At 41.6% G+C, this 23593-nt stretch overlaps 1 protein-coding gene across 2 annotated transcripts; it reads left to right on the forward strand.

The window, feature by feature from the left end:
- Positions 1–67: 67 nt before the first annotated feature.
- On the forward strand, positions 68–15988 carry LOC139061076 (uncharacterized). Of its 2 annotated transcripts, XM_070540548.1 has the most exons (8): positions 70–360; positions 436–474; positions 3814–3919; positions 5178–5224; positions 8942–9125; positions 12178–12408; positions 15506–15594; positions 15694–15988. In XM_070540548.1, the coding sequence occupies exons 1-8, from the start codon at positions 205–207 to the stop codon at positions 15838–15840; spliced, it is 999 nt and encodes a 332-aa protein (XP_070396649.1). In that variant the 5' UTR covers positions 70–204; the 3' UTR covers positions 15841–15988. The 2 variants fall into 2 exon arrangements, with proteins under 2 accessions (XP_070396652.1, XP_070396649.1); XM_070540551.1 differs by lacking the exon at positions 12178–12408 and having other exon boundaries at positions 68–360.
- Positions 15989–23593: the final 7605 nt, after the last annotated feature.

Genomic DNA, 23593 nt, shown 5'->3' on the forward strand with positions numbered 1-23593 from the left:
GCTGCACTGATCGGTGTAAGCGTACATTTGCGTGCATTATTATCATAACAGACATCATCATCATCGTAATGCGCATCAGCGCCACTCGGTGCTCTTGTTGCAGCTAGGGTTACAGCACGGGCTAGAGTTCCATTTCACGTTGAACAGCCTGCGTGAATCCGCTAACATCGTGCAGTTGACGCTCAAGACGAAGGTTTTAACATAATGGAGCATCAGCGCAGTCAGTCTGGTGAACCCCCTGTTGATGAGATCAAAGTAATACCCCTGCCGTGTTATGGCCGCGGCCATAAACTGGTTCCCTTGGATGAGCTGCCGTTATTCCAGTACCTCAAGCGACAGGCTGCATTACAAGGGGAAGCGGTGAGTTTCATGTGTTAGTTGAGCTCTCTGAACGTGCTCCTTGGTTTAAACTGTTATTGAACGTGTGTTTTACAGGCTGCCGGAGAACGAGGGAGCGCACCTCAGGAGCACCAGGTAAGCCTACAATAGCTTTTGTAGCCGATCCTGTAATCTCGATGCGTACAATTATAACCGCATGCTGCATCGCTAAACGTCGAGACTTAAACGTTTTAATTTTTTGGAGCATGCGCTCATTTGCATTCGAAAGTGAGCTAGAGTAGCCCATGTTTTGTACGGTGCAACATTTTTTCCACGCTGCTCTTCACAGCTTTGCCGTAAAACGATGTGCTAGGCTAGGCCTAACCACTTGCGAGCATTGATCAACGTAAGCACCGCAAGCGCATAGAACCACTCGTCTGCCGGAAATGTCATGGCTTGACGACCGGTGTTCTCATGTTCCTGCATGCGTACAATATTTCTATTCCACTCTTTCCATTTTTTTACTGTTCGTGAATTGAACACTCGGATGCCGTTGTGCCGCCATTGCGCCGCCATCACGCATTGTTGTGTGGATCGGCCACCACTACGCCACGGATGTTAAAAAAAGAACATGAAATAAATATTTAAAAGATCGACCACGTCTGCATAACCGCGATATGTTCGTGAAGGCCCGGCAGTTTGCAACGCAATCTCTAAGTCGATTTTTAATGTTGCGTTCCCTGTTAATGGGAAAACTAATTGGGATAATAGGAGATATAGCAGAATTATTTCATTATCAAGCTTGCTGGTTTTCATCCTGTGCTTATATCAATGTAATACATATATGTTTTCGTTTCTGGCTATAGGACTACCATATTTTGCACAGCAATGGTCACGATGCAAGATGGGCATTGTCAACCATTGTGACTTGCGAATATATGATTTGCATTAGGAAAAGGCTTCTTCTCGGCTAGTTGTAGATAATTTTACGCAAATCAAACGAATGCAATCTGTAACTATGTACAAAATAAAATCCAATATGCACTGTATAAGCTCCTGACAGTCAAGTTTGCCGGTGGGGGCTGACTGTACCACCTGTCACAGCGGAAGTGCAACTAAGGGCCTTAAGAACATATAGACACCCTGTGAGACAGGGTAGTTCATGGCTTTGAAACTGCCGATGGCACAGCATGGAATTGGCATGTTCAATAACAGAATGAATCTTCTTGAAACATGTGAGCCTACGCTTATGCCTTCCATTCCGTGTCATCGGTGATTTCACGTGTGCAGTTGTCAAATCACAGACGACTCTGTTTTTGATTGTATGTTGACATTCTTAATGGCATCGCTGGACGTTTGTGTCATAATTTTGCCTTCAGAAGAGGCCTGGTCAAGATGTCCTCATTGCCGTGTTGGGTCTAGAAAATTGTTCAAGAAATCAAGCTTGACATGCATACAACATCTTCTATAGGTTGTTGCTCTGGTCGATTTGATGCCTTGCTCGATTTCCTTGCCGATGCTTCATAGGCTACAACCCCCCTCTGCTCTCTCACTGGCGGTCAGAGCAGGTTTCTGTTACTTCAGCATCCGGTGAAGGTATGCGCCTGGTAGGTGCTGCTCACGTGGAGCAGTGATGACAGCTAACCGGAGCAATTCTCTCTGATTAGCAACTCAAGACGAGTTAATTCCAGTCAGATTTCTCAGTTACCTTTGGTTAGTGTGATGCCTCTTGCTGAGTTGCAATAGCACTGCAATGCATAATAGTAATAGTGCACCAGAAGTCTACCGTGAGGGGCCCGTATTAAAGAAATTCGGATTTAGGTCACCTTTCGTGTGTCGCAAAATTTGTTTGCATTTTGTTTTCTTCAAAGCATGATCGCAGTTAGTGATTCAGCGAAAGACATTGACATTCCAATGGCTTGAATATAATGGGCACACTTCAACATTACCTCTGTGCATTAGCTTGAGAAGCGGTTAATCACTTTGAGCAGCACGCTAAAATAAGTGAAAAAGTGAGGGCTCACGAGAGCATCAAAGCAGTGCCACCAAAGAGCAAGCAACTAGAATAGTGAGCTGATTATGCTCATAGACTCTGCTGAACCTCTGTGTCAAAGCATAATTTTATATAGGCCGTGGCAGCTTCCGAAGAAACACCTCATGTGTTTCCATCGCTTGGAATGCTGCTATTCCAGCACAAAAATGCCAGCGGTTTTCACGGTGAGCACATGTCTAGCGGTGTGCATTTCTTAGGTGGAAGCGAATAATTTTGCCATTGGCTTGAAGTTGCAAAGCAAAAGTTGCACCCTTTCTCTAACAAGAGCGCACATGTAGTTTTTGTGCTAACACAACACTGGCGGACCGGACCCTCCATACCAGTGTTGCCAAAATTGCCATGTAAGGTGCTGAGAGCTCCTGCTCCGACCCACCTCCTGGGCAGTGTCCAGAGCCTATAGGAAATCATAAGCTCGATCATACAGCATTATAAAGAACAACCATCTGTCGGTACATCTGCAGTAGTAGCCATGTAAAACTGAATATGTGCAAGCTTTTTTCACTGCGTACCAGCTGGTACGTGCATTTTGCTTGGCTAGTAGCAGAAGACATACCCACAGTTTTACAGTGCATAGGAAAAAGGGCTTAGCCATATTTCCTCACTATGTATGATGCTTTGGTGGCACATATGAGAGTCAGCGTTTTGTGTAATACACTGTATGCAAAACTAATTGCTATGAGAGCACCAAGACAGGTATGGTTTTATTACTGCAATATGTCAGCTGTGTCCTGCTCTTAAAGTATGTAAGCATTTTAGACAAAAGGGTCATGTTCTGTGAACATTCTTCTGACTTTGTTTGTTAGACTTGCCATTTGTCGTACCGGTCGCTCATACCTGCAACGTTCTGCGCAATTAGGCTTCACGTGAGCCATTGATGAAGTGAAAAAGGAATAGACCATGAAAAGAATCATTGTGAGATGTGGTCCCAGACCTATCATTTGAGCAAGCTTTCTGAATAGTTTCAAGCAGTGGTTGCAGCTAAATGAGTAATGCCAAGCTTATATGGTGTGTCATGAGTGGAGTTCTGCGGCTCATGTATGTCAGCAGATCCTGCATGCATGTCTTATTTACATGGAAGTTGTGTCTTCTGGTGCACGAACCATTTTTAAGATTGTTGGCAATAATGGCAGCAGTGTGCTATTTGTGACTCCTTCTGCACCATGCATTCTATGACTTAAGGTGTTTAATTGGAAAAGTTTCATGTCTAATGAATGTTTAATTATACTGTGCATTGTAAACTCAGTAGCACTGTTTTTGAACTCTATTTAATGGGGTTTTGGGCGTAATGGGGTTTTTTTCAAGCCGCTGCATGCGGCTTTTACCCTTACGTCCGCTCTCATTCTGTATTCTGTGGAAAGAGAGAAATAAAGATTATTATTATTATTATATTATTATTTCCCATAATTAAATTGCTTGATAATTGATTATTCATCTCTCGACAGCATTCATCTGATGCGGAGCACAACAAGGATATTGGTAGTTCTGATGGCTCCCATGAGATGCCACTTGGTGCACCTGCTTTGAATGTTGGCTTGGAACTAATGCAACGTAAGTTTTTCATTTCGTAGTGTAATGTAGCGCAGCTTTTTTCATGTTAGGTAGAACTCAATTGGTGAACAGGCTGCCCTTTTCTCAAGTTCATTGCCTTATAGTGGCTCCTTCTTTAGATGCATTTGTTTCTGTCTTTGAGACTGATGGCAATGAAAATTTGCATGAAATGGGCAGAATAGAATGTATTAGTCAAAGGCTGTGGTTCTGTTTCATTCTTTGCTTTCTTTTGCCTGAAGTTGTGCTGCGTAGATAGCTCAAGCTTCCTGTGATATTCATGGGTTTACAGAATAGTATGTAGATTCATTCATAAAATTTGCCTTTTGTACTGCTTCACTCCCTTATGCTTTATCTTTGCCTGGAGTTCTACAGCATGGATAGCTTATGCTTCCCATGACATTCATAACGATGAGCAAAACGAGAACAAGGTGAAAGAAGGAGCCAACGTTTCGACAAGTGGACTTACATTCTTCAAGGCCTTGAAAAAAAGTCCACTTGTTGAAACGTTAGCTCCCGCTTTCAGCTTGTTCTTGTTTTGCTCGTCTTGAATTTCCATCTCCCGCCTTCTCCGTGTTTTCCCATATGACATTCATGTGTTTGCAGAATAGTATTTATGTTCTGTCACAGAGCTTTGGTTCTGCTTATCTCCTTTACGCTTTACTTTTTCTGGAGGTGCACTGTTTAGGTAGTTCGCGGTTCTCATCACATGCATGTATTCACATTTGCACAGAAACTTAAATCATTCTAATGCATGCTTACTTGGTGCGCTTTACTATAAATGAGGTTTTGTCCTGTCAGTCACTTCACCAGAACAGTTTTAGGAAAGTGTGAAATGCCAAGATTTATGGCATCACTTGCATCATAATTTTGCTGTGGTGTCATTTATAGTGCCCATTTCAATCAATCAACCTTTTATTTTAAGCAGGATCGACCCCAGAACCCTTTGAAGGGTTGCAGCAGTGGTCTAGCTGTTAACATATGGGACTGTCAAGGGACTACAAGACAAACAAAATGGATATTGATACTACTACATTATAATTTTTGAGCACAGATTGAGTTAACAAATATGTTTTAAAAGAACAAGCTTCATTAACACAGTTTTGCAAGGTGAATAGATGAAACTTAACAAGCTGCTTGATTTAAATAAGTATTGATTTCTAATGTCTGAGAGGCTTGTCGTATTTGTTACAAACTCGGCAATGCTTGTGTAAGTTTTAAGTGTTCGTGGTGCTCTGTTTAATACTGTTAATTTGAACAGCTGCCCAAGAAAGGAGTGAAGTCCTGTGTCAGCCATCAACCTCACAGGTTTTGCTAGTTTCTTCTTGTAGACAGGGAACTGTGTGGCCTATCCTATGAAGATGCATACGCATGCATGCCTATTTGCTTTATTTTGCTTGTTGAGTGCCTTGCATGGTTGCCTGCATGATGCCTGCATGCTTTGATTGAGGAAACATACAGCTATATATTTACTTTCAGGCCGTGAAGCACATATATACACATGGTTTTTCAGAAAATGTTTTTGAAATTTCTTAAATATGGATATAATATGAGATAAATGATTTCCTCAGGATTGCTTTTGCCACAGAGGGACGCAAAATTAAAATTTTACCAAGAGAGCCCGACGAGTAATGCTAATTGCAAGTCTTAAATCCTACCATCCTTGAAGTTAGCCATCTTCAATAATGCAAAATCTTGACACTGCTATTTTCTGCAGTCTGATGAATTCTAGCCAATTGTAACCGGAAAACCTAAAACCTATTAAAGATGAGTGATCCATGGCAGAGAATAAGGGATTTGTAAAGGAAGTCATTTGTAAAGCTGTGTTTGAAAGGAAAATTTTTTTGTAGCCATATTAGCAAGGAAAGAAAAATGAGATCTTCTAAAGAGCTAAATAATGACTGCCATTGTTTTCTGAAAGGTATGTGCATAAGGGAAACTTGGCTGCAGTTAATGAAGGATCAAATGTTATTGGACTTCTGAAGCGGGACAACCTTCCCCAACTTCCATTTATATATAAGAAAGCTATACATGAAATCATCGGCTGGTTAGTTATTCAGGAACTTGATTAAGTAATGTTGGCGGGCTAGTTGATTTGAATCCATGATAGAGTGTGTAAGCATGACTGAACGAGGATGTAAAAAGAAACAGAGACAGCGCTGTCTCTGTGTGTCTGTTTCTTTATACGTCCTCCTTCGGTCAAGCTTATACACTCTATCATGGTTATTTAAACTTATGTGGGAACAGCCTCAAGACACAGGCAAAGGTGAAGGCATATGGATACTGTTACATCAGAATTTTGGTTTCGAAACCGCAACTTTCCTCGCCCTCAGAGGGTGCTGACGTAGCGACGCCGAGCCTATTTATAAAGGTGCTGCACTTTCAGTGAACGGACTCTCACCCTCGGTCCCCGTCCATGTCTTCATCTCCCTTCAGGCCACCGTCCGGGCATGCCCGGTGTGGCAATCATGACGGCCACGTCGACATAACAGATTCGTGTCATTTCTGGAAATGCGCAATCAGCGCAACATGTCATTTTCCATGAGACTTCACCTGTGTCCATGTCTTAAACGTTGTTCTCGCCTGAATATGCCAGAAAGCCTAATTGCCTAGATATTTTTGCTTTGACACTAATACTGTCAGATAGGCAAATTCGGTGTTACTTTGAGCTAGTGCACTTCATCATTAGTGCCATTTGGAGGCTATCACATGGATAGCTTTAGTAATATGTCTAGTTTAGTAAGTGCGCAATATGGCTTCAATTGGAGCTAGTTGTTACAGCATCGTTATGTTGACTGCACTGGAATTTTTACACGAAGGGCAATAAAAAAGAATCCTGTCTCCTTTTTATTGTACTTTGTGTAAAAATTCTAGCACGGTTAACCAAATCGCAGTAGACACTAAAATACACTCACCCGTGAGTGCGTCTGCCATTTGCTGTGTCAAAGTATGTAGCATCAATAGCAGTGATTCAGAAATAATGCAGGTAAAACTATCCTTTATTGTGATAGCAATTATTCGGGTGAAACTGCGACTTTTTTTAGATTTCAAATATTATCAATGTTCCCATGCCACTTGTAATAGAAACCGCCAATACTTAACCACCCTCAGCACTTTCAAATGCACAGTGCTTTGCACGAGTGTCAGGTGCAATGCAGTCTTTTCTCAGCTTGTCATTATTGATCAGATTGTTGTTCAATTAATACTGTCTAAAATAATTAGATGTGCCTATGGATTTAATTTTGGACACTCAATTCCATACGACACTCCTGTCATGTTTAGCAGTGTGCTGTCAAAGTGACATTTGCTGCAGCTTTGCTGAATTCGCCTGTGTGTCCTAGGTGCAACACAGTTTCCAGGTCAAAATGAACAGTGCATAGTCGTTCAGACCATATATGTTGATGGTTAGGCATACTTTTTATTTAGCCTAGGTGTTGTCCATGAATCTCTGCAACCATGTGGCATCCATGAAAAATGACTAGACTGGTTTGGGTTAGTTTCTCTTATCCCCAGAAAAACTAGTGTTCATGCAAACGTCTTGTCATGTACAGTTAATGCAAAAACACAGTTTAGAAAATGATAATGGTCTGCCTGTATTCTTAGCCTACTTGAAATGAAATTGACGTAACTTTTGTTTCAGAAGCTTTTTTGTTAGTGTACAATACCTCTGTAAGGTAGCTCCCACTTCTTGCTCTGACATATCTTGTTTACTTTCAACTTAATCACTGTTCTTTTTATTAAGTGGGCTCACATAGCAAGTGCATTTTTATACCAAGATATGCAGTTCCCTAGTAGCAGTGCCCTGCAGAATGGCAACAAATTCACTAGCACCTTTCTTATTTTGAACCTCTGAATTCTTCTATTGCTGTCTTGTGCATTCCTAGTTAAACAAAATGAGGTTCCCAGAGTAGAGTGCCTCATAATTTTGATGCCATCAATTCTGGTGCATGCTTTCATGAAAACCATACTCTGGTGTACACCAAAGTAGTAGTAACTGTCTGTCAAAATACATTTCTTCCTATGATTGAGTTTCCAATGTTGGCTTGATTGTTTTGGGGCTTACTTTACCTCAAAGGTAATTACTATACTTTAAGGTCATTAGTTAAAAATGTAATTAGTGAACATTTTTTAATTAGTCGATTATGCATTTCAATTTTTTGTGCAAGTAATGTCCACCTCTTCGAGTAGACCAGGTCATGGACTAGAACTGTGCTATCTGTGACAGGCAATCTTCTTTTTTTAAAGTGTTTGCTGAAACACCCCAATATAGGAGTCAAGAACTTTATGTATTAATCACTTTATCTCATTGAGTGTCAAAGTACTTTGACCTGATCGGCTACATTACAAGAATGGATTAGTTAATATAGGATCAAGGTCAAATGTAATTATTTTTAAAATTCTCAAAGGTGCAGTCCAGTTTTTGGAAATTTAAGGCTGGACTGCACTTTTGAAGTGGAGCTTGAAGGCATTCAGTGAACAAAGCATTTTGATACATATTGTCGAAAAGCTTACTGGCACCAGTATTGAAAAAATTGTCCTTTTCATTTTCTTAATTTCCTTAAAGAATGACAAAAAGCTGACAGTATGTGCACATGGGCAAGCAAGGTTTAGTGGAGGGCCTGTCTGCCTAAGTGTCCCTTGAAATACGGGGCCAATCCGTTTTGTGTCATAGTGCAAAAAAAAAAAGGTTGCGAAATTGGGGGGGAGGGGGAGGCTTTTCACTACAACTTTAATGGCAGAAAAGATAAATCTGCTGGTAGTCTCCAATTCCTACTTTACATAGACGTGCCTGAAGTGCTGATCGTTTTCAAATTGTTGCTGCAACATTTGCGGTAAAGTGAGTAATTAAAAAGTTAATTTACCATATACTGACCCTGGTTTTCCACACTCGAATATGTCATTTGCTGTGAGCATGTGATTGATATATTGTGCATGCTGTTTGAGCTGTTGTGCTTGCATGCCACTCCCCCTTTTTTACTTTATATGGTGCTTACTATGTTCACCCTCCTTGATCAAATGCTATAGCAGTCACCAGGGCCCCAATCTTTGCACTTGGCTGACCGACACCGCTACATACCACACACGTCTGGTCCACCAACTTCCTATCACCACCAAACGGACAGGCCCAGTCGTCAATCTCCACCAACCAGCAAGCAGTGCCACTTCGTGCTTCCAGGGAAAGGCTTCCCAAAGGAACCATCGGGGTCTGGTGAGCTTAATTGCTTGCCTTTTGTCACTCTGCTTGCCTTCTGCCTTGCTTGCCTTTTGCCATTCTCAGTGAACTCATGAAATGCAATGAAAATTGACGTTTTGTATCAATTTCAGTCAAACATTTAGAGGCATTAGCAGATTTAAAAAAAGGTTCGTTGTGAAATGTCCCTGGTGACCCATGTACATAAGACATAAATGTGTGGTGGTTGCTGCAGCACTATCATTTTCCCATTGTCATATCTGTGCAACCTAAAGATATCTTTAAATGGTTTATGCAAATGTGCATATTGACTTCTATTTGTTGTTTGTTTTTATTTGATTGGACATGCTGTATATTTTTGCATTTTTGTGATCTCACTTGCCCATATCTCGTGGTGGTGGTGGCACTGCTGAAGAACTGCATACATGTGAATGAATATGAACAGCAACTGCCCTTTTGTATCAACTTCCGCATGAACTACACTACTTTTCCTTTATTCAGCTTTTCTTTTTGTGCATGTGCGTGTGTGTGTTTGTGTGTGTGTGTGTAGTCTTCAGGTCATTGCATTCTGTCCTGGAGTTATATCTTGTGCAGATAACTATTCACTCCAAGTCTACTGACAATTACATTTATATCCTTACAGTGTGAACATAAGACCAGAATAGCATTTGAATAACTCGCTCACAGCTTCAGTGATGCTGGCAGTACATGTATCTCCAGCTAGCACACTTCTCAGGTTTTTTTACCAATATCAATAGCATAAAGCTATCATTCACAAAAATTGTGCCACAAACTCCAATGAAAAAAAAATGCTCGAACCAATTGGAAATTCCCAATTCTTTTTTGGGACACCCATTGGACAAATAGACAGGTCCAATTGCACCGTGTGGTTGTTTAAACACAACTGTACCCAATTGGTCTCCAAATTGAACTCGTTGGGATTAACATGAAAAACAAAGGAAAGGGGGAAAAAACAGATGGGCCCTCAGCTTAACCTGACACCAACATTCTCAAAGCTCCTTTCAATAAGCATACTCATGCATGAACACACCATGGCAGTTCTCTTCATTGACATAACCAGAATTCACCACTTCACTATATAGGGGCTATAGGGGCTATATATGTAAGTGATATTTGGTTGAATAAGTTGTGCCAGTGGGGTTCATAAGACATTGGTAAAATTTCAAGAGAGATTTTTACCTAGATCGAAAGCTAAATGCTAAACTCCATTGATCACACCAAAGTACAAAGATCTTCTACTTGAAAACTAACATGAATAATTCTCCTATTATTATAAACTATTTTGTTGTATCACGAGGTTACTCGTGACTTCCTATTGGGACCACTTTGCATACCAAGCTCTAGCAATGTCCAAATGGAGCCAACTGAACGTCTCGTGATGCCCAATTTGAACTGGACTTAGCATGAAGCCCAATAGGAACTTGTCCCTCCCATGATGTCCAATTGGAACGAGCTGGGTCTCATTAGAAAATCCAACTGAAATAGATTTTCTCTTCTCTCTCTTTTATTTTTTATTTTTGGCTGGGACGTCATGCACTACTGCATTGCTGTTGCATGTACTACACCTTTCTCTGAAATATAAGAGCGGTGTGACCACCTTGATTATCTTCTAAAACCACACCTCCACATGAATTGCTTGCTTTGGGGATGCTGTGTTCCTTTGCTTAATACCCAAGGTGTGGTTCGACCTCAGTTCTGCCTCTCTGATGGTACTGTGAAGGCCTTTCTGGGTTTGCATGTCTGCATAATGCCATACAAAGGTAGAACTGTCGCCTTCATATGCACCTCGTCAACTTGCACCTGTGAACTTCCATTGGCTGCATGTGTCAGTGTATATACACATACTCTGGTGCTTAGATTTTTGCTCTCTTATTCTTTTTCATTATCCAATACACGGACATAAGCACCTCTATATGCATAAAATTCAAAAATTGCATGAAAATGATGTAGCTGATGAATGTTGTGTGGGCCACTTAATCTAACCCACTGTAGTGCAGGAAAATGTAGGATAATGCAGTAAAGCTTTGAGTGGGAGGAATTTTTTTGTTTTGGAAAAGGTGGCCAGGTAGACAATATGGTGTGGCCTGAGCTCGTGCCAAATCTTGTGCACCATTTAACAAAGTTCTCAGTAATATTTAGAACTGGTGCAGCAGTCAGTCACTGTGTCTGTGATCAATTCATCTCTTAGTGTCATTGAAACACCGTTACTTTGGAAAGACTGCACTTTATCATAGAATTTAGTTTATTTGCTTGCCTTGTTGCAGCCAAGGAACCTTTGAAGTGTGGACGAAAAATCTCAATTGTGCAGACAATTTTTAACAGAAACTGCCAAGGACAAGTCCATCTCTTCCATTGAGTACTTGGAATAAGGTGGGAGGGAAAGATGCTATGTACTCATGGAAGGATTGGAAGGAGGCCAGGCTTATCTCATGTTGAATGCAAATGAGCACAAATTGAAGAAAAATGAAAGGAACAGTTTTGCTGTGGATATCAGTATGCAGAGGTGCAAATAAATAAATGTGAGGTGCAAGACCCACACAGTGTTTTTTTTTTTATTTAGCCTCGTGCCTTACATCAACCTGTATTGATAGGGAAATAGATTGATCATATGCTACTTTTGATGACACGATCGGGTTAGCCACAGCAAGCTGACTGGCACATGTGTCACTTGTTTGTAATCAAATAAACTACCAGCCTGCTGTTTCAATTACGTAACCTGCAAGTTTCCTCACCACAGCATTGGACTTGGAGTGCATTTGAAACAGGTAGTGTCAAAAGATGCAATTAGTGATGATGATCTATCTGTACCAACTTACCCAATTTTCTGTTTGCTTAAGTAGTACATCTTTAATTAGTGATTGTTGTTGCACTTGAGGAGTTGAGCCTTCCTACAAGTTGACATCTGCTTATTAAGCCGAAATAAGCAATATGCAAGATTGTCAATACCCTGTTAAGTTATGATGTGCGTCTTCTACACAAGAGCAAGGTTTATACAGAGTAGATACCGTCATACAAGTGCTGCATCCAAAGACAGGATTTGACTATGCAGATTGTCATGGAGGTGCGCGAAGAAAAATGCCGGCAACATCTCCTACTAAAGGACAAGACGTGTCTCTGTCTGCAAGGAAGGCACAGCCTCCTGCCAAGAAGGCTGCCTTAGAACCAGATACCTTGAGCCATCCTAAGGACCACAGCTCATGGGCAGAGTTCCCCATTGACCCCATTGATGACTCGGAGGGTGATCTGAGCATCTGCAGAGATGCTGAAGCACAGCACTGTGGTGAGAATTAATCAGTTAAGGAGATTAATGGGGTAAAATATATTATCTTATTTTAATGTAGAGCTTTTTTTTTTCTTTGCAAACCCTCCCGGACATACCTGACATTGGCTGCTGGATGCTGCTCTCTTGCCGAATAGGTCATACTTAAAAAATTGAATTACATACCCGCATGGTGGGATCGAACCTCAACCCCCCCCCCCCCCTCCCCATCCCCGGTCCAATGCTTCTATTAGGCCATAATCACATGCATACTTTTATCATAGCAGTGCCAACTTGCTCTTTCAGATGATCACCGTGTGTGTCATTGTGTAGCATGAGAATGTGTGAGCACTACGTGCATGCTAGTTTTCTTTATGCCAGACTCGGGAATGAAATGGGCAAATTTATAGCATTAATCACTAAGATAGGCATAATAGGAAGAAAAACAGAACGCCAACCTAAATGGCGTTGTCTAAAATTTCTTCAAGGTTTTGGCTTCCACACGAAAGCCTTGTTCGCTATATGCCTATGAAGCCTCTTAAGCCCTTACTTCCCGACCAGATGAGATTTCGTGAAACTCTTGATTTCATTCAAGTACGACTGGCATATGGCCAAATAAAAAACTGTGAACAAGGCTTCCATGTGGAAGCTGAAACGTTTAAGAATTTTTAGACAACTCCATCCTGGTCGGCGTTCTGTTTTTTTCTCCCTGTAACGGTACCCAGAGTAGAGAACTCTAGTAACCTCGTAAATGCCTGATCGTTACTGCACAACCAGACATTTTGTCAAACTCTTGACTTCACATCAGGAAAGCTTCACTTCACATAGAAGATGTGGGTGGCATATGGATAATCTTTTAATGTTTCTTTTTTTAATTTTGCTCCAGCTTCCTGTTTATAATTTTTTTTATAAAGAAACTGCTATTTTGGTCATCTGCTTACTATTTCAAATGAAAGCTAGTTGTCACATACTACAACACATTTGAAGAGGAGAAATGCAACTTCTATTTACAATTCCTCGTGTTGTCACTTTAAAAAGGATCAGTAAGACACAACAATAATGTATTGTGCTGATACGCCGATGTTTCCGCCTGTCTTGGAGGATAAGGTGACAGTCTGCAATGAGGATGAAGCAAAATGGCATGGTGAGAATTGACCAATTAAGGAGTTCAGAGTTGAAAGTTAGAACTTTTTCTTTTCTTTTTTCATATTTTCTGTAACTTTCTGCATGTAAAAATGTGGGGGCCCGGGAAAGCTGCTTTTTTGTCATCTGCTTACCATTTCACATGAGTGCTATTTGCTAGTGTAGCTCATTCGCAGACGAAAAACACAACTACTATTCACAGTTCCTTGTGATATCACTTCAAAACAGATGTGCAAGAGACAAGAATGCATTGTGCAGATACATTGATGCTCCTGCTTGTCACACAGTTACGTAGTAGCACTGCTAGTTTTCAGTTATTTATTAATAAATAACTGAAGTTATTTATTTAGTTATTTACCCAGCATACTGTAAACTTGTTTACAGTATGCTGGGTATGTATACAGGGTCTCCCACATAACTTGAGCCATGCTTTAAAAATATGCAATTGCTCTTGGCTAGACCAAACCAAGGTAATGTTGTTTGTCGTTGCTTGGAGATAACCAAATTATTTTGTGCATTCTGCTTAACTAGACAATTAGTGTTAACTAATTGTCTCGTTAATTATTATAATTACATGAAAATTGAACGGAAAGGAAAGGGAGTGGAATGGAAAGGAATGTAGCACATTAAAAAAAGGAATGGCATATGGTCATGTTTGTGTTATGAATTAATGCACTGGATTACGAAAAAGAAGCAGGGGGAAATGGCACGCTGAGAAGGCCAATACATACAGTGCGACGCAACTTAAGAAATAATATTGAAATGAAATATCCAAGAATTTAGAAGACAAAAAAAAGATTGAATCATCGTGACGGTACATCACAGTCGACTTGTCCACAACGAAATTATTTTTCTACAGTTTTGATAGCGTCCACGCAACAATGGTTGCTTGTGTACTGTCAAATGCTCATAAGCTGCGGCCTAAAGCTCAAGGCATGCACACACACACACATGGTGCGATAACGCACTCACAGCGAAAGCAAAACATTGTGCGTGGACATGCGTGCAGACGCGCAGTCAGTAGCTGCGAACCCCTGCGATTGCAGCATTGAGGCTTCATTCTGTTATCCCCCATTTGGTTATATAGACAGCCTACTATAAGAATATATTTCATAGTTTACTCACAGTGTTTGCCTACCTGTCACGCAAGAAGCCAGTTCGGGAACCTCCATCGCGCCGACCGCGCGTAGTGGCGTTCACTGTACGCATTCGTTAAAACGATAGCGTCTGTAAGCGATTCTGTGCTTTAAGTTTGCCCAAGATGATTATATAGACAGTCTAAAACTTCCCTCGCTTTTAGAGTACCTACATAAATGTCCAGGAGGGCTGCCATGTGGTGTTTTTATTGAGCGCCATAAGCGAAACTTGTGAGGAGTGCGCCGCGTGATCCCTCATACTACGCAAGGGAGGCGCTTCCGACAGATGGCAACTCCCTAACTCCTCGCCCCCAATTTCTCTGTAATATTTTGTAGGGCTATGTTGAAACTGGAATGTGCAGTGTTTGCTTTGTGTGTTGCCCACTTTAGCCTTCAACACTGCTGTTTCAGTTCACACCGATTTACCAGCCCCTACTGTAGAATCAGTGTGCCTTGTGAAACATACATATTACTTCTTGCATTAAAAATCAGTTGCCCTCAACATAAGCAAACTATATCATCTAAATAAGCACCGCAGGGACGTCTGTGTCAAGACATCTGGTGTGTGTTGACACCACATATAGCCAAGCACACTAGGGTTGGACGCTGCCGCGTGTAGCCGTGCGTGGCTTAGCTGTGTCTGGGGAAAAAGGGATCCTGGAGTTTAAGCCAATGCCGGGTGTTCAGATCTTTAAGCCCCCCCCCCCCCCCCCGCGTCAGGCCTCAGCTTCACGTACTGTATCTTTACAGAATTTGAGTGTCAAGTCTTGAAACCTACTCCGTATAAAAACAAACCAAGCCATGGCCTCGCTGTGCCATGGGTAATTTCGCTCATGCAGAGGCGGACAGTCCATCTACAGGGGGGAAACCTGCAGCAGCGGTCAAGGACGAGCCCATGGAGACAGAAGAAGCCGAAGAACCGAAGAAGGTAGGCCACAGCTAATCGGTTGGTGGAGAGTACTCGTTCTGCCCCTACCTAAGCTGTGCCTTTCAACACGTTGAAGCTTCTGTGATGACTATTGTGCAGGATGAGGCAGAGTCCGAAGACAAGATGGCTCGGGACCCCGTCTTCCTCGTGCACCCCCAGAGTGAGGCTGCCTGCATCGCACTTGGAGAGCTCATCCAGGGAGATACGGCCAAGAAGGATAAGGGTGCCCAAGACGAGGGCAACTGAAGCAAGGATAAGCAATAGCCATGCTTGACTTGGCCATGGGTTTTTGCAGCCAACATTTTTTTTTTACCATTAGCGGTTTAAGGAAACACGCAATAAAATAAAGGCTGCTTCCCATTGCATGTGGGATGGGCTGTTGTCATCCTACAAATGTCTATTTGTCATTGTGTGTGTCAGTTTCTACCAATTTTTCGTTTTCATGTTAGAGTAGTATAACTGAATGTTCATTTAAAACTTGTGCAATTTTTTTTATTGCGCCTGCTTCTTGTGCACACAAGCAAAAATGTAGTATATAACCTTAGGTTGGAAATTTGTGCATACAAACCAAGTATGTGTTTAGCAAACTCTTCTACAGTACCCGCTCTTTAAAAGGAACCTCAAGAGACCAGGAAATTGGTTCCATTTATCAGGAGTTCCATTTACTGAGCGAAAGCTCACTACAATTGTATGAATACAAAACCAACCGATCATGAAGATGGTGTTCCGTTTATGGGATTTCCGTTTATTGAGATTCCACCGTATTAGGCAATAAGGTGCTAACTTGGGCCGTACATTTGTCTGAAAAACATGTACCAACATCTACCATGGAAGTCAGCGCCACCAGTTCGATTGAGGGGTGCTTTGCAACTTGTAGTGACTGTGATGTTACCACTCGGTGTTCCTCGCTTGGTTAAATTATGGTCTCTCCATACAAATTAAGCTTGTGTGATGTGAATGCGTATAATGAACGTTCATCACTGTTTACCCACTAATTGACGTGAAAGATGCGTAGGTGCTGCTGTGCAGCATATCAAGTGAACGGTCTTGGGAGTCGCACAATATGTCGCCCTGCACTCCGCCCAAGGTTTTGCCATGTTCAATTGTGTCGCGGGCATTTATGAAGTACATGTTTGTCAAATAACCTTGGTGGATGTTATGGATGACGATGGCGTTCTTGCCGATAGGTATAAATGTCAGCACTTTCCCTTTATTTTCTGATGGCAATTCAATGTAATGATGAATGAAGCCTTGGGGGCTTCGGCTTTCTTGCGTTGTTTCCAGTTTTTACAGTAATTTCTGCTGGTATAGTAAGTTCCAGAGTAAGCAGTTTTTTTTTTTTCTCTCTGAGAAACAGTCCCCCTCGCATTATTCGTTGTAGCATTATAAATGCGCGAATGCAGTATTTACTATCTATTATAGTACACATTGTCCAGCTTGTTTTCACCCTGCACTGCAATCTATGTGGTTAACATATATCCTGAACAACTTTATAGTCATATGCTGAAGGCAGTGTTAGTAGTCTAGTAATCTTCTGAAGACAGTGCTTGCATCAAGAACATCACTGTGGACGTTCTTCTATATATCATATCTGCTTAGAAAAATTGATGCCACACATCCAACCCGTCTACAACTTCTTGTAACACACACGACAACTGAAAACATAAGTCAGAAACGGTACACATAGGAACAGCAGAAACGATTTCCAATTGACACCTGAACTTTTGCAATGCATAATGCTTCACTATACAAGCTAAGTTGGTAGCTCAGGTTCTGCGTTCATGAATTTTTACATATTCATATCTTGAAAGCAGTGTTTATGCGTTTTCTTTGAAAATTGCTCCTTCGGAATTCTTAGTAACACAGTGCTCCGAAAAACACAAAATTCTCTAATATTCCTGTAAAAGGGCCCACACGTTCTTAGTGTTCAAGCCCACCTTTTACAACATAACTTCTTAGTGGGCTAGTTGGTGGAAGATATTGAACAAGAAACCTACGAAACAAAAACGTGTATGCAGAAGTGGTCAGAATGAGCACTGAACTTGCAACTCTTCCCTTGTAAATCCAGTGCTCGTCCAGTCGACACGTGTTCTCCTACGAACGCGTTTGTCTCACTGGTTTTTCCCATTAAAAGCACAGTCTCTGCATGGAACATACACAGGCCAAACCAGCGTATGTCGTAGTACAAGCACACAGCACATGTCCTCGAGCACAACCTGAGACCGCTGCAAGCTAGCAGCGAAATCCCATCCTCTTGGTAACATGTAGCCCATGAATGCATTACATAAAAACCGCACGAGTGACATGCCAAGGAGTAGTTATAGGACGTAAGTGTAAATTTAATATTGATATACGCGTATCTTACGAGCACCTTCCCAACCTTTGCCAACTAGAGAAAGCATACACACGACATATGACAGTCCTGAGCAGACAACGCAAGCTTATGTCACAAGTGAAATGTTACACCCGGCTTTTTTTTATGTGACTGGTGCATCTATGACCTTATGAGGTCTTGCACTGGCCTCGGAAAGCATGCCACAATCAAACACTGTTGCAACACGAAGATTTGGTTCCAATTACGTGAAACAAATGGTACATACACGAAATCTTGCAGCCTGCTCACGGGTAGTTGGCTACCTGCATCAAGACACAGCAAAAGAAATTAAGCGGAAAACAAGAAGCTCTCAAACGCACGGTTCTTTCGTGCCTTCTCATCTCCGATGTATTTTATCTTTTGCCACACTGGGAAAACCCACCTCTGCATATGGCTCAAAAACAGCTCTCTGACAGCTCAATGTAAAGTGTAACACATGTTACCAAATCTTGTAATTTCTGCTGCTTACCTTAATCTCTTGTTTGTGCACCACTCCTGCGTATGACATTGCACTGTTCAACCGACAACTCGCAACCGCAGTTCCTGCAATGAGAGCTTGGATGGCTGGCTGCGACATTGCGCGCATTATTTAAGCTCTCCCGAAGTCGAGCATACAAACATTGACCGGTCTGGCCCACGTAATTCCTACCACATGATAACCCGAGCAAAATTAATAAACATGTGTGGCCCGGTTACATGGCAAGAAGCACCTTCTGTGTCTTGTTTCACAGCTGCCAAACACAGCATCCCGACGGCTGGTTTTGCACAAACTAGACGCACTGAAACCAACTATGCCTGGATGCACGTGGTTGGCTGTAACACACGTGCATGTTTCTTTAGTACCAATACACATCTGTTATTTCGGTGTTAAGATAAAATCAACATTATACATATTCAAATAATTCACAAAACCACAGTTTAATGTTCAATAACACAGCACGCATAGCCTGAAGTATTTCTCTGGTGCTGAAGAGAGCTAAAACAATATTTAGTGATAAGACTGTAGAAAAACAGTTACTGCTAAATCCTCTAAGGCTAAAGCTACATATTTTGCCATTACCTTTTATGGCTGCGCATAAGAAAGTTTTTCTACATCATTATCAGCTTATTTTATGTCCACTGCAGGATGAAAGCCTCTCCCTACGATCTCCAATTACCCCTGTCCTGCGCCAACTGATTCCAACTAGCGCTGCGAATTTCCTAATTTCATCACCCCAGCTAGTCTTCTGCCATCCTCGACTACGCTTACCTTCTCTTGGCACCCATTCTGCCGGTTATCTATCCTACGTATTACATATCCTGCCCAGTTCCATTTTTATCTCTTAATGTGAATTAGGATATCGGTGGTCCCTGTTGGCTCTCTGATCCACACCACTCTCCTTCTGCCTCTTAATGTTACGCCTAGCATTCCTTGTTCCATTGCTCTTTGAGCGGTCCTTATGTTTTTGAGCTGCTTTGTCAGGCTCCAAGTTTCTGCCCCATATGTTAGCACCGGTAGAATGCATTTATAGTACAACTTTCTTTTCAATGATAGTGGGACGGGCTTCCAGTCAGGAGCTGGCAATGTCTGCCATATACACTCCAACCCATATTCTGTGAAATTCGTTCTCATGATCAGGGTTCTCTGTGATTATTTGACCTACGTAAACATACTCGTTCTCAGACTCTAAATAGAGGCTGACTGGCGATCCTGAATTCTTGTTCTCTTGCCTGGCTGAACAGGACAATGTCATCTGCAAACCGAAGGTTGCCGAGATATTTGCTGTTAATCGTCACTCCTAAGCCTTCCCAGTTTAATAGCGTGAGTACTTTTTCTAAGCATGCAATGAATAGCAGTGGAGAGATTGTCTCCTTGCCTGACCCCGTTATAGGTGTATTTCTACTTGTGGATAATCAAGGTAGCTTTGGAATCTTTGTAGATAGTTTCCATGATATTTACGTATGCCTCCTGTACACCTTGATTATGGAATACCTCTATGACTGCTGGTCTCTCTGCTGAATCAAATACCTTTTCATTATTTATGAAAGCCATATAGAGAGGTTGATTGTACTCTGCAGATTTCTCGATTACCTGAATGATGACATGGATGTGATCCATTGTAGAGTATCCCTTCCAGAAGCCAGCCTGTACTTGAGGTTGACTGAAGTGTTGCCTTTATTCTATTGGAAGTTATCTTGGTGACTATTTTATACAATACAGTACTATGAATTTGTACCACATAGGCGATCAGTGTTCGTGTACAGCTTTCAGAAGGGTCTATATAAGGCTATGAAATATTGCATGGTGACATCAATTTTTTGTACATACAGGACACTAAATGTGTTTCAATTTATCAAAGCATTTTGGTGAACATCGGTGCAGCGTAATGCTTTGCCAGTGTTGCTGGAGAGCTGTCGCAATGATTTACGGCTTATAAAGTGCCCAGCGACGTTCAGTTTTATTACTTTTACATACAAACAGTTGAACTCAACTATTTCCATTCCCGCACAAATCTCCTGAATTGTGCAGTATGCTCAACAACACTAATGAGCAATTCATTGGCACAATGTAATGGTTTGCCATTAAAGTCATCCGAGAAGAAACCTCACTTCCAAACGCATCCCCCTGCAGCTATCAGAATTTAATATGTTACCGTCGCAACAAAACTCGACACTCGCCACGGACACGGCTTCTTCGCCACACCAGCCACGTCGTCACACATTCTGTTGATTTCGTGCTGCTAGCTAAGGACGAACGGAGCAAACAGCGTTCTCCCCCGTAGTATCTAGGTGAAGACAAATCTCAAGGACCAGAAGTTTCCACATTTCTCTCTCGAAACCACTGCTCCTTACGCATGCACAGAAAGAGTGGTTAAATCCAATTTTGATGTGCTCGTACTGCGCTTGGCTCATGGCGACGCGTACAGAGATATGCCGAGATTGTAGTGCCATGTTTTACACTGTAATGTCGTTGCATGAAGGACCTAATAAAGCAATTACAAAGATTGAAAGTGTCCAACTCAAGAGATGAATGAGATAGAATTCATGGAACTGTCAAAGCTGTTCAACTAGGAGAAAGTAAGGGATATTCAAAATTATAATGTGAGAAAGACTGAGGATCGAAGCAGTAAAAAAATGAACGCAGCAGGAAATCAGTGAGAAAAAAACTTGGAATAGGACAGGCCGAGATGTATGCACTGAAAGATAAGCAGGGTAATATCATCAAGTTTGAAGCTGCAAGGTACCCAGAGCAGCCACGCTACCTCCATTCGAAGTAGTAATGAACAGGGTACAGAGGCTCCTTCTACAACTGGCGATGAAGTTAGAAGGGCCTTGCTAGACATGAACCGGGGAAAAGCAGCAGGAGAAGATGGAATAACACTCAATTTAATCACAGATAGAGGAGATATGCTTGAAAATTACGCTTGCGGCCCTTTACACGAAATGTCTCACGACTTCAAGGGTTCCAGAGAACTGGAAGAATGCCAACATTATACTAATCCACAAGAAGGGAGATGGTAAAGAAATATAAAATTATAGACCCATTATCTTCCTTTCAGCTCTTGCAGTGTGTAAAAAAATATATATATTTATGCATGTGTCCTTGCTCCTGTAAGAAACTGCAATTTAGTAGTGACCCAGTGGAGCTGGATCCGGCCTTACAGAAACACAGCCGGCTCGTCAGCCACAAAGTAGGGGCTGATGAGTGTACTCTAAGGCTGATATATGCACCTCATTGTTAGTGCTTAACCAGTGACAAAGGCATTGCAATAAACATCGAGCCTTAATACACAGCACTTACGAACAGGAGAACAAAAGGCAAGAACAATGTTTTGAAATGAGACAGCAGTGCCTTCACCTGTGTATTGAAATCATGTCTATTATTTGTGTAATGTCAGTGCACCTATTTTGTTAAGTCTAAGTTTTCCTCTGGTCTTGTAGTCTTTTCTGAACCTGGAAGATCTGGCTGAATGCATATGCATCAGGGTTTGTCCTCCATGTGATTTAATGGTACGTTTCACCTCGAGATTGCCGACACACTTCCAGAACCACAGGATAACACACAGGGTTCAGTGCAAGTGAGCGCTGCGAGTTCAACTATTCTTATGAAGCAGCTTGCTCTTGCTGCTCGCAAGGCTAGAACAATGGCAAAGTGATTTAATCGTTTACTTGTGGAGCATTTTTTTTTTTGTACATGCTGTACATTGTCAAAGCTTCTGCAAACAGTTGCAGAAACCACAACCTCTTGCCTAGCATGTGTGATGTGTGATTGTGTCCATAATTTTTTCTCCGTGTTTTTTTTTTCATCCTTTCCCACCACACCCATCTTGTTTTGTTTTGATATTTTTGTTCATGTAAGAACCTGCCATTGCTATTTCCTGTGCTTTCTCTTTTTCTGTAGCAGTCACTGTCATTAAATGTGCAACCCTATGACTTGCTAGAGCTGCCATAGACAATTTAATTACGGGGCATTGAATCTGGAGCATATCAAAATTAAGAAAATTATCTTTTAGTTCTTCATTCTTTCTAGGAAGGCTTCTCACCTAGTGTGATGATATTTCACTTTGGTACCAAACAACTGATCGTACATTTATTTTTTTATTTACAGAATACCTGCGTTGCCTTGCAGGCATATTATCACAGGGGGGACAGTTAGAGAAAAATGGTATTAAATCATTCACAGTAATGCTTGAGAAGTTGTTTCCAAAATCTACGTTTTTGTACACCAAAAGTTCACACAGTTGCCAAGTTCCAAAGTGCATGCATGCCTCAAAGAACTTCACAGCTTTATAGGTCTTGTTTCATACTTTTGCCACTTGATTCGGCATTTCATGTGTCATTGTTGACCAGGAAGCTTTGTGCCAATTCCAAAGTTACGACTTAGTACTCAGCATGAAACAATGCTTTAAAACAATTGTGCTGACCACTTTCTTCATCATGCCACTGTCTCATTTTGATCTAACTTCTCTATTGGAAGTACATTGGTTACCCAGTACAAATTTAGACATGACGAGCACATAATCGCACATGCAAGCCATGCAAGGTTGAAAGCTCAGTCATTTGATCAAAAGAACTGCTTCCGCCTTCAGCTTTTTTCCACACTTGCTAGTCTGTTTAAAGGCCTCACCAAATACCGTGGTGGCTAACGTTGGAAAATGTTTGCCGTCAGATGAACTGAATTTGACGTCAGGCAGCAAAAGTGAAAGACAGTGTACTGGCTTGAAGCTGTGCTACAATGGTCTTTTCCTCACCGTTTGAGTTGCCAGGATGTCCAAGTTTCCAGAAAACCATAGTAGTAGTCAGAAGAATGGCTGAGTCAGAATGGCATTTATGAAAGCTCTATCCAGATGCTGCAAGACATTTTCCGGCCGAGAGGCCTGGCACTATTGGTCAATTTTTGAAGCTCTGAGCTAGTTTGATGTCATCTTTTCGTTGCATTTTTCTTCGTTGCTGTTTCCTGATTATTTGGATAGTGGCACAGGCTTTCTTAGAATCCATTGCTTCAATAGGTGTTTCCTAGGAAGGAGAATGTCAGTTTTCTCTATATCTGCTTCGCACTCACAAAAATACTTTTGTGACATTTTGCCAACTGGCCTACATGACACGTTGTGATTCAGACACTTATAATCGAAAGGCAGTGTTTTG

Source organism: Dermacentor albipictus, chromosome 1 (assembly GCF_038994185.2).
Source record: "Dermacentor albipictus isolate Rhodes 1998 colony chromosome 1, USDA_Dalb.pri_finalv2, whole genome shotgun sequence".
NCBI classification, from domain to species: Eukaryota; Metazoa; Arthropoda; class Arachnida; order Ixodida; family Ixodidae; genus Dermacentor; species Dermacentor albipictus.